The sequence below is a fragment of the Solanum tuberosum genome, unplaced genomic scaffold, assembly GCF_000226075.1.
Source record: "Solanum tuberosum cultivar DM 1-3 516 R44 unplaced genomic scaffold, SolTub_3.0 scf00089, whole genome shotgun sequence".
NCBI classification, from domain to species: domain Eukaryota; kingdom Viridiplantae; phylum Streptophyta; class Magnoliopsida; order Solanales; family Solanaceae; genus Solanum; species Solanum tuberosum.
The window spans coordinates 555,101-567,329 of NW_006239012.1; the positions used below are offsets into that span (position 1 = coordinate 555,101).

The window sequence follows — 12,229 nt, forward strand, 5'->3', positions numbered from 1 at the left end:
TCTCTCTTTTGCTGTGATATTGATTTATTTATTTCCAGAAAATGTCTGAAACCAATACTAAGAATCGGAAAAAGTTGAAGAATTCACATACTGCTGGAAAAATAAGTTTTGCTTTAGTCCGCAATAATTTGGTGTGTTTTCTACTTCTTTATCAAATCTTAACTTGTTATTATAAATAGATTTTTATTATCATTTTTTCATGTGAGAAGGAGAAAAAAAAGGAAACTTCTGTATCACTTAAGGAGCTATTTGTGGTTACAAGAACAAGACACCCCGAACGTTTGTACAAGGACACAAATGAAGACACCATTAGTAAAATTGTACGAATAGTATCTACTTGTACTCTCTTTTACATCATTTATTTGATCGTAATTTATGTTTATTTGAATATTTTTTACTGAATTTGCTTTGTAGGCTGAAATGGAGGAAATTGAAAAACAACAAAGTGTAGATGGTAGTGAGTCTGTTGATGCATTTTCTTCTGTAATGGGTCCTGAACATCCAGGACGTCTTAGATTATATGGACGGGGAGTTACAAAGAGTTCTTTGAAAAGGAAAGCAGGCAATTCTGAACCAGTTTCAACTACCACAAATGATGCAGTACAACAAATGGAAGAAAGGATACAGAAAATGGAGGAACAAATGGAGGAGCAAAAGAGAACCATTCAACAAGATGTTACTGCAAATATAATTGCACAACTTCAACGTGCGGGATTAATTAATGCCGACGTACTAGCAGCATTGTGTGTTCATTCACCTGGAGAAGCTAATTTCGGACCAAGAGCTAATCAACTAATCTCTCGGCCATCTACAAGTAGCAATAATCGAGGTTAGTGTCACTTGTTTATTGCTCCTTCCTCTTCTCCTTCCTCCTTCGTCTTGTTCTTACTCTTTTTATAGATTCCTTGATTTGGGTTTGAGTGGCTTATTTCTTTGGCAGTATATGGTCACTTATTTTTGCTTTCTTGTTTTTGATAATTATAGTTTTCTTTATTAACGTATTGACACAAACAACAAATGATGTATTTTTAATCTAATGCCTAGAAGGGAAAATCTGAAGCTCTCATGTAAGACTTCTGATTTGCTCTCATATAATCTATGTTCAGATCTTGACTACATATCACTATACCATTACCAACATTACATAGTATTTCTTCTCCTCTCGCATTTATTTTCTTATTTTCTTTTCTCTTTCGGTCTCTTTTTCACTAAAGCGTCACATGTCATTTTCTCCTTTCACTTAATGGAAGAAACCAACAAACAACCAATGCAACATTCCTCAATATGTCAACCATATTTCTTTGCAGGAGACAGAGATAAAAACTCCTACAAATTACATTAAACACCTCTATACTTCAATAAATCATTTCCATAATTTTCGTGAATAAGTGTGCCATGCTTGAGTATTGTTTAATCATTTAGATAACAACTGGAGTTTGTGATTATATTACATCTCATTGAATGATAATGTCTCTCCTTTCCTTGTGTTTGTTGTACTTTATCTCTTTAGTTCAGCTTCTAAGTTTGTGGTGGCATGAACCTCTTCACCTTGTGCATAAATTATGTCTTTTTTATGGTCTCTAAAATAGGAGCTTATTGATTTGGGCATTGTCTTAATAGTGAAGCTCCATTAATTATTCTATTTGTAAATAATATTCATATGGGATGAGTTGTGAAATAACCATTAACTTTTAACAATAATCTATGGGCAACTAGCAATGTGAAGAATGTGAAAATATGTTTGTGCTATCTTGGAGGCAATTTAGTTTCATCTTATCCATTTGTTGGCTTTAGTTCTTGGTGCTCTATAGGTGGCCTCCCACAGAAATTTGACCACACTGTACCAGTTGTCTTCATGTCACAGAGTTTTTAAATTTGCTTGCATATTCTTTGAGGGAAAATTATGAATATATGGGTACTCAACCTTCCATTCATCTTGCCTCTTTGTGGTTTATCTTTATAAATTGTAGATACATAAATAGCAGGCATAAGTTATAATTAATTATAACTTCCTTCGGAGAATGCTTGCTACTCCCTCACCTATGCCTTCTCTTATTTTACTGTAGTATAGGTGGAAGTTAGTGACATTTATCTTCAAGTTGGTCTTGAGAAGATAGTTTTAAATTCATGTAGAAGGTATCTTGCTAATTCATTTTTAATTTTTTTTTTGCAGGTAGTAGTGAAGGTGAACAAAGGGATGAAAACAATGAAGGCACACCTTAGGGGCGAGGCTTATGTTGATATCTTTGACACTAGCATGTGTTCTAGTAATCTTTTGTTTTTTTGACAAAACTTGTGTCTAACCTCTTGAATGTTCAAGGATTTTTTTGTATATTTTGCTTTAATGAATATTATAACTTGTCCTGGGATCTTGGATTGTATTTGATTATGAATAGTTATTTCTCGTGTTTGATATATATACCTATTGAAGAAAACTATCAAAATAGCCATATAAAACCATTGCAATAGACTAGAGAAAACTGTTGCAATAAATATAAAAAGTGTTGCCTATGACACTATAAGAACGGTTCACAAGCGTCCCTAAAAAATTTAGATTCATTGCAATACCTCAAAGAAAGAACCGTTGAAAGGATAAAATAAGTGTTGCTTAGACACTATAGAAACGGTTGACAAAATGTCCCAATAGAGTTTTAGAACCGTTGCAAAGACTCTTTAGGCAAAGTTCACAAAACGTCCCAATAGGGGGTTCCAAACTGTTGCCATAGCTTAAAGTAACAACCGTTGCAATAAGAGAATAAATGTCGCAAAGACTTTATAGGGACGGTTGGTAAAGTGTCCCAAAAAGGCATAAAAAACGTTGCAATACATTAAAATAAGTACTGTCGCAATACGAACTTCTATAGCGACGATTGTGGCACCGTCGCAAAAAACCGTAGCCATAGATCTATTGCGACAAGATCTGTTGGGAGGGGTGCTATAACCGTTGCAATATGTCTGTGGCGACGGTATTCCTACCTACAACAACAGAAATAGAACTGTTGCGATAAGCTATATTTCCAGTAGTGAATGGTTTGAAGACACCATTCATCCAATTCATGAAGGTTGTAGGCGTATTGGCCAATCCAAACGACATTAGTAAAAGCTCATAGTGCCCATAGCGGGTCCTGAATGTCGTTTTGGGTACATATTTAGTCCTAATCTTTAACTGATGGTAACCAGACCTTAGATCAATCTTAGAGAAAATTGTCGCACCTTGCAATTGGTCAAAAAGATCATCTATCTGAGGCAACGAAAACTTATTTCGAATGGTGACCCTATTCAACTGCCGGTAGTCTATGGACATCCTTATACTACCATCATTTTTCTTAACAAACAAGACAGGAGCACTCCACGGGGAAGCACTAGGACGGATAAACCCTTTATCAAGAAGCTCTTGGATTTGAGCCTTAAGCTTTCTCAATTCTACAAGATCCATGCGATAGAGAGGGATGGAAATGGGGCGAGGGCCCGATTTCAAGTCAATGTAGAAATCTATATCTCTATCCAGAGGCATGCCAGGCAAATCGGTAGGAAACACTTCCGTAAATTCAAACACTACAGGAATAAAATTAATAGAGGGAGACTTAACCTCAACATCCCGAATATGAGCCAAATATGCCAAACACCCCTACCCCACCACTTTCCTTGCCCAAATAGAGGATATGAACTTAGTTGGCTTAGGCTTGTGCACCCCTTCCTACTCTAACTTTTCCCTACCCTGGATCTCTAGAGTCACAGACTTAGCATTACAATTAGGCACAACATAATAGGGGGACAACCAAGTCATGCCTAAGATTATATCAGAGTCATTCATATCCAAAAGAACCAAAACAACCCAAGTCTGAAAACCCATAAACAAGATAGGACAAGCACGATACACATGGGTGACTATAACTGACTCTCCAACTAGGGTAGAAACATGGATGGGGATATCAAGTACATCACAAACCATATCAAATTTGTCACGACCAAGGGGTACAACCTAGATGTAACATGGCGTACTAGACACTGAAAGTGGCTAACACAAGCCACTTAGCATATCATAACATAATGTAAATAGAAATGATGTGGAAATTTCAAAACATTATTCATACAATCAAAATCTTTTATAAAAGCAAGCGGAAGTCTAGACTTGTCTCATTATAGCAATCTATTATAATACTTGAATCAATTAGGGACATAGCCCTTACAACATAGTCCGAAAATGAAATGCAAAGATGGAACTACAAATGACCCTTCCATCCTCTGATCATGAGGACTCACCATAATCTAGGAGAATAGTTGATCCAAGATTGAATCATATGATGACCTCCTTAAGAACCGGACCCTACACTTGGGAAAAATCTAGGAATATATGGGTTAGTACAAAAATTGCACTAAGTATGATAGCCATACATAAAAACCTTGAAAATATGTTAAAGAGGACATTTTATTTGAATGCATGCACTTTGCTAAGTTAAATCATCATTTTGAAGATAGTTGAAAACCATAAGTCATAAGCATAAGAGACATCATAGTAAGGCATAGGCTTTAACATAAAAGAAAATGATAATAACTTGTGAGCTTAAGAGATAACATCATAGATATAGACATAGCCAATGCAATCTAATTAAACATAACATAAGAGAAACATTTCATGAGCCACCTCAAGGAAAGTTTGTGCCATGCATAGATAAGATACCATAATCCCACCCATGCTAAGCACGTCACTTTGGGTCCTCATTCATGTTTACCATCTTTTGGTCTCATTCTTAGCTTATTTCTCATAGACAATGTAACATTAACCTTTAGTCAATCATATCAAGGAAATCAACTCATCGCAACAATCCAAATTAGCATACATCATTACAAGTAGTCATCACATTAAATGCACTTGCCATATAGTCATAATCATATTCATTACATTTATCATCATAACATAAGAGGAACACACCATAACTACCCTCAAAGCATACTTGTGCAATGCATGGATGAGATCATATACTCTCACCCATACTAAGTAAAACATCTTAAGTAGCCATAGTTAATACTAGACTTGACCTTCTGAGAATTAGCCTTAACCGACATAGACCATGTGAGCTTAACATGGAATGCGGTGTTACCCACACCAAAAAGGGTTGTCCTACTTGCCTATGTAGCTTAGGTGGAACCATTAGCCAAATAACCTACGGAGGCAGGTAGTTATGAGACAAGGAGATTGTTACTAGATACACAGGCTCAACTGTCATGAGGGCATCCATCTCAAGAGATGGCTCCTGGAAATCCGGGCTCCACTCACCTGAGGGCTTCCATCTCATATCAATATCTACTCGGTGCTAAGCATAATTCCCATGGAATACTTTATTAAGTCATAACTTGTTACATTAGGATAGCTCATTAGATCATCCGTGAAAATAACCTTTCACCGTCCATGTCTACATTTAACATTAGATTCAATTAGGTAAGAATAGCCTTTCAACCTAGAATCATCATTATGTGAAAAAACCTTTCACATCATGTTCATTATGTGTTCGTGAGAATAACCTCTCAGTCATCACAACAACATCATCATAATCATGGACGCTTCACTCACAGAGTGTTCTTTAGGCATATACATAAATCTGATAATCATGCATAATTCACATACTTTGCCCTTCAAGGACCATAGATCACATTCAATAAACACATCTAGAATTACTACATTAGACATGGATAATAACATGATTCAATTAGCTCAATTACTACAAGCATAATCTCATAACATTCTTCTATAATGAACAAACCAACATCACAAGATCATAATTGAGTAATATGGGGGTTTCATGGGTTCTTGGGGGAATTCATCAATTAATGCATAATATATCATAAATCAATCATTAGAAACTTTTTTTAAAGGAACCCATGAGATTGAAGTCAAACCCTAACTTTTGGGATTTCTAGCTTTGAAATTGGGGGTTTAGAAAGGGCTCCATGGATGAATTCTATCCATGGATGAAGAGCTACCATACCTTAGCGCAGAATTCCCATGAATTTGAGATCAAAACCTATTTTCTTGAACCCTAGCTCCAACTTCCTTCTTCTTCTTCCTTGAAGTTCTAGAGAGAGAAATTTTAGAGAAGATAAACTCTTTTGGGTTTTGATTTGGGTTTTGGGAAATAATAAAGTGAATGGGTTGGTTAATGAATTTAAAAGTATTATATAGGTGTATTAAAACTATACAAAATGACCTCACGTAATACTAACTTAAAAAGGAATTACCTAAAATAACCCCCACTTTAAAGTGGGGTGCCCAGGCCTCACGACCCGTCAGGGGCACCACGGCCCGTGAAGGTGCCCGTGGTCCCTTTACCAGTAGCTATTCTACTTGAAACAAGCCCCCACAAGGTGAAGTCAATCCCATGAGCCTTCCCACGGGTCGAGGTCTTCACCACGAGCCGTGAAGTGGCTCGTGAAGGGGAGCCTTCCTTGGGGCAGTTTTGTGGGCTCACTTCCTTATCACCACGGGTAGCACCATGGGTCGTGAAGACCCTCGTGGTCATGGTGGGCAGTGGCTTGGCCAATTTTGGGCAAGCCTTGGCCCCTTGCCTTGACCCTTGCCCATCTTCCTTGACGTTAACCTACACGTTTAGCTTTATTTTTTAGCCTACTAGTTTCCGGGGTGTTACATTATCTCCCCTTGGGAACATTCATCCTCGAATGACGATCTAGATACCTTATGAAATTAAAGACTCAATACTAGCAGCCCATCTTGCATGCTACATCAAAATAATGCACAATTAAAAGGAGGACACATCAATTCCATCTCAACATACTCAATGCATCATAAGGAAGTAGGAACTACACCTAACAACCCATTATGCATGAAACTCAACATTTCACATATTCATAGGAGGAACTACCTTCTCCAACTAAAAGCATGCTCAACACAATAACATGGAGCCAATTATGCAATTACTCTCAAAAGCATACTAAAGCATGTTTGACAATTCATTGCATGAAACATATAGGCAACTCATACTAAATGTACAACAACATGAAGAAAGTAAATCATAAAAAGAACTCATTTTCTTACTAAACATGAATTTCTCAAGAACATGCATATTATAAGGAAATCATGGAAACACATAAAACACTCATGACTCCAAAATATAGTACTAGCTAAGAGGAACTCTTTGTCTAAAGCTAGAGTAGGAGTAGAAGAAAAGAGATGAGGATATCGGGACATTCCACAACCTTGCTATCTAAGCACAACATCTCCCCCTTGGGAGGAAACCCCGACTAATTCCCCAATTACCACTTCTTTCAAGAAATCCCAACCGACATAACCATAAACTCATAATAAACATACCGGGTTCTAAAATCAATAGAGGTCTAACAACCGTGCATCCAAACCCTACTAAGGCTAACATTAAAGTCTAACAAGTAGCATCGGGATCTAATAAAACATTTACATCTATATGGAAACTATCAACATACCGGTGCCTTAATTTGGAGAGCTTTCTTGGTCCTTTCTAGACCGGAGTTCATAGAAGTGACCATTTTTTGGAGTATTGGGATCCGGACCACTAAGAGAAGTTTGCTTGGCCTCTCTCCCTTTAGCCATGAGCATCAGCCAATCACTCATCTTGTGCCCACTCTTTCCACACCCAAAGCAACTATCTGTGTCGGCTAGGCACTTACCCGCATGTTTCTTCCCACACTTAGCACATGTAGATCTTTCAAAAAAAGAACCACCTCAATTTCCTCCTTGAGATTTAGGGTTAGACACCCTATCCTTGTTGACCTTTGGGGAATCATTTGAGGGACCTTGGTTGGAGAACCTTTGTTTGAACCTTGGTTGACCTTGTTCATCGGACCTAGCATTGGAGAAGTTCCCATCACCGATCCTAGCTCTTTTTACCTCCCTATTATTGTCTTGGAGTTTTTCATCCTCCATTTGTTGGGCATACACCATAAGACGTGAGATATCCATATCGTGAAGGAGCATTGCCGTACGACATTGTTTTCCTACCAATTTGGACACACCCGTCAAAAACCTACTCATTATATCCTTTGAATCCACCACCATAGCCGGAGAATACTTGGACAATTGAGTAAATTTTAGAGAATATTCTTGAACACTCATACCTCCTTGACAAAGGTTAGTTAACTTTTCCACCTTAGCTTCTCTCATCTCTCGGGGAAAGAACCTATCAAGAAATGCTAATTTAAACACTTCCCACTCTATGGGATCCGCTTCTACCAGCCTATTGTTCTTCCATTGAGTATACCAAACTTGAGCAACATTTTTCAATTGGTAAGGGGCTAGTTCCGCTTTCTCTACTGAAGTCACCCCCATAATGTCAAGTATCTTATAAACCTCCTGCACAAATTCTTGAGGATCCTCTTCCACTTTGGAGCCATGAAACTCGGGAGGGTTCATTCTAGTGAAATCCCTAACCCTTGAGGCAGTTGAATTCACATGAGTTCCAACATCTCTATTGGCCTGAGCTATCACTGCTTGAGCTTGAGTAGTCATAGCTTGAGCTAACATTTGAAAAGTTGACCTAACCTCCACACCCGACATAGCCGAAGGATTAATCGGAGCTTGATTAGCTTGAGGAACTTGATTAACTTGATGAGCTTCTTCATTAACATTGTCACCCTCCATTCTTCTAGTGTTAGCCCTTCGTGTATTCATTTCCTGAAGACACAAGGGAAGGATTATGAGAGGGACTTTATAGAGCTAAAATCTATGGCATGAATTAAGAGTAATGAAAGAAGTGTAGTTTCATAATCATCTAGTAGCCTCTCATTCATAAATGTGACGCACTTCACACTATGAAAAAGACTCTACTAGACGTGGCTTATGAGACATTATCCTAGAATCATTCCAAATCTTGTGCTCTGATTACCAAGTTTGTCACGACCTAGGGATACACCCTAGATGTTACATGGCGTACTAGACCCCGAAATGGGCTAACACAAGCCACTTAGCATATCATAACATAAAGCAAATAGAAATGATGCGGAAATTTTAAAACATTATCCATACAATCGAAATATTTTATAAATCAAGGGGAAGTATAGACTTGTCTCATTATAAACAAGTATTACAATACTTGAATCAATTAGGGACATCCGTCCTCGGATCATGACGATTCACCACAAGCTAGAAGAATAGTCGATCCAAGCTTGAACCAAATGATGGCCGCCTTAAGAACCGGACCCTACACTTAGGAAAAATGTAGGAAAATATGGGTTAGTACAAAAATTACTCTAAGGATGATAGCCATGCATAAAAACCTTTAAAACATGCTAAAGGGGACATTTTAGTTGAATGCATGCACTTCGCTATGTTAAATCATCATTTTGAAGATAGTTGAAAAACATAAGTCATAAGCATAAGAGACATCATAGTAAGGCATAGGCTTTAACATAATAGACAATGATCATAACTTATGAGAATAAGAGATAACATCATAGATATAGACATAGCCAATGCAATCTAATTTAACATAACATAAGAGAAACATTTCATGAGCCACCTCAAGGAAAGCTTGTGCCATGCATAGATAAGATCCCATAATCCCACCCATGCTAAAAAAGTCACTTTAGGTCCTCATTAATGTTTACCATCTTTTGGTCTCATTCTTAGCCTATTTATGATAGACAAGGGAACATTCACCTTTAGTCAATCATATCAAGGAAAGAAACTCCTAGCAACAATCCAAGTTAACATACATCATTACAAGCAGTTTTCACATCACTTGCCATATAGTCATAAGCATATTCACTAACTACATCATCATAACATAAGAGGAACACACCATAACTAACCTCAAAGCATGCTGGTGCAATGCATGGATGAGATATCATACTCTCACCCATACTAAATAAAACTTCTTAAGTAGCCATAGATCATACTAGACTTGACCTTGTGAGAATTAGCCTTAACCGACATAGACCATGTGAGCTTAACATGGAATCCGGTATTACGCACACCAAAAAGGGTTGTCCTACTTGCCTAAGGTAGAACCATTACTTTAGCTTAGGTGGAACCATTAGCCAAATAACCTACGGGGGCATGCAGTTATGGTACAAGGAGATTGTTACTAGATACCCGGGCTCAACTCTCGTGAGGGTATCCATCTCAAGAAATTGCTCCTAGAAACCCGGGCTCAACTCACGTGAGGGCTTCCATCTCATATCAATATCCACTCGTTCCTAAGCATAATTCCCATGAAATACTTTATTAAGTCATAAATTGTTACATTAGGCTAGCTCATTAGATCATGCGTGAGAATAACCTTTCACCGTCCATGTCTACATTTAACATTAGATTCAATCAGGTGAGAATAACCTTTCAACCTTGAATCATCAATATGTGAGAATAACTTTTCAATCATCACAACAACATCATCATAATCATACACACTTCACTTTCAAAGTGTTGTTTAAGCATATACATAAATCTCATAATCATGCATAATTCACATACTTTGCCCTTCAAGGACCATAGATCACATTCAATCAACACATCTAGAATTACTACATTAGACATAGATAATAACCTGATTCAATTAGCTCAATTACTACAAGCATAATCTCATAACATTCTTCAATAATCAACAAACCCACATCACAAGATCATAATTGAGTACTATGGGGGTTTCATAGGTTCTTGGGGGAATTCAAGATAAAAACCATAGGAATTCATCAATTAATACATAATATATCATAAATCAATCATTAGAAACGTTTTTGAAAGGAACCTATGAGATTGTAGTCAAACACTAACTTTTGGGATTTCTAGCTTTGAAATTAGGGATTTTGAAGGGGCTCCATGGATGAAGATCTACCAAACCTTAGTGAAGAATTCCCATGAATTTGAGAAGAAAACCTAGCTTCTTGAACCCTATCTCCAACTTCCTTCTTCTTTTTCCTTGAAGTTCTAGAGAGAGAAATTTTGGAGAAGATGAACTCTTTTGTGTTTTGATTTGGGTTTTGGGAAATAATGAAGTGAATGGGTTGGTTAATGACTTTAAAAGGCTAACATAGGTATATTAAAACTATACAAAACGATCTCACTTAATAGTAACTTAAAAAGGAATTACCTAAAATAACCCTCACTTTAAAGTGGGGTGCCCAGGCCTCACGACCCGTCAAGGGCACCATGGCCCATGAAGGTTCCTATGGTTCATTGACCAATTTCTATGCTACTTGACACAAGCCCCCACAAGGTGAAGGTAACCCTACGAGCCTTCTCACGGGCCGTGAAGTGGCTTGTGAAGGGGAGCCTTCCTTGGGGCATTTTTGTGGGCTCACTGCCTCACCACCACGGGACGTGAAGACCCTCGTGGTCATGGTGGGTAGTGACTTGGCCAATTTTGGGCAAGATTGGCCCCTTGCCTTGGCCCTTGTGCATTTTCCTTAACGTTAACCTACACGTTTAGCTCAAGTTTTTTAGCCTACTAGTTTCTGGAGTGTTACAAAATCCCAAGGTAAACTGTACTGACACATATCAATAAATAGAACCCGAATAAAACAAGACAGTAGCCATTCGATCACAGACAAGAATAGTACATATGCTCACTGCATCAGATGCCTCAGCCTCGGTCTTGCCTGGAAAGGCATAACACTGAGCCTTGTCTTCATGACGGGCGACCTTTTTGCCTAGTTGTACTGCTTCTCTACGTGCATTACCATTTCTCCGACCTCCACGGTCTCGCTGATTTCCTCCTCGCCCATCATGTGGATGTCCTCTACCATTATTACCACTAACCCTAGGTACCACTGCTCTAGTCTGTTGCTGCGCGGGGTCAAACATGCACGGATGGGAACAATCTCTCCTCATAATCCCAGGTTCTTCACAATTATAACAGGGGTGGTCAAAAGATGGCATGTGTCACGACCCGGGAGCAACCCCCAAGTCGTAACAAGGCGTACTCGACCCCGAAGGGGTCTTATACAAGCCACATAGTCATTCATTGCATTAAATAATGAAAATAGTGCGGAATAAAAACATATTTATTTACATCCACACATTTAAACTTCTTAAAACAACTTTAAAAACACACAGCGGAAGTCTAAATCTCACATGGCCATCTTAGACACAAACAAAAACATAAGTAGGGACACGGCCCTTTACAATCAAAACAAAACTAAAAGTGTCTATTACAGGAACAAAAGAACTTAAAAGTCTTGTCCTCGAATCCATGAGGACATACCAAGTCTTGGAGGAAAGCAATCCAACACTTCAAACTAGCTA

General features: G+C 38.0%; 1 protein-coding gene across 1 annotated transcript; it reads left to right on the forward strand.

Annotated features, from left to right (window-relative positions):
* The first annotated feature begins 24 nt into the window (after positions 1-24).
* On the forward strand, positions 25-2,279 carry LOC102578201 (uncharacterized). The gene is made up of 4 exons (XM_006346783.2): positions 25-131; positions 210-320; positions 415-829; positions 2,174-2,279. Exons 1-4 carry the CDS (start codon positions 42-44, stop codon positions 2,221-2,223), a joined length of 666 nt encoding a protein of 221 aa, XP_006346845.2. The 5' UTR covers positions 25-41; the 3' UTR covers positions 2,224-2,279.
* The last annotated feature ends 9,950 nt before the right edge of the window (positions 2,280-12,229 follow it).

Coding starts and splice junctions, on each gene's coding strand:
- LOC102578201 (XM_006346783.2), top strand. CDS start 42: ATGTCTGAAACCAATACTAAGAATCGGAAAAAGTTGAAGAATTCACAT. Junction 132..209: donor CTTTAGTCCGCAATAATTTG/GTGTGTTTTCTA, acceptor TCATGTGAGAAG/GAGAAAAAAAAGGAAACTTC. Junction 830..2,173: donor TACAAGTAGCAATAATCGAG/GTTAGTGTCACT, acceptor TTTTTTTTGCAG/GTAGTAGTGAAGGTGAACAA.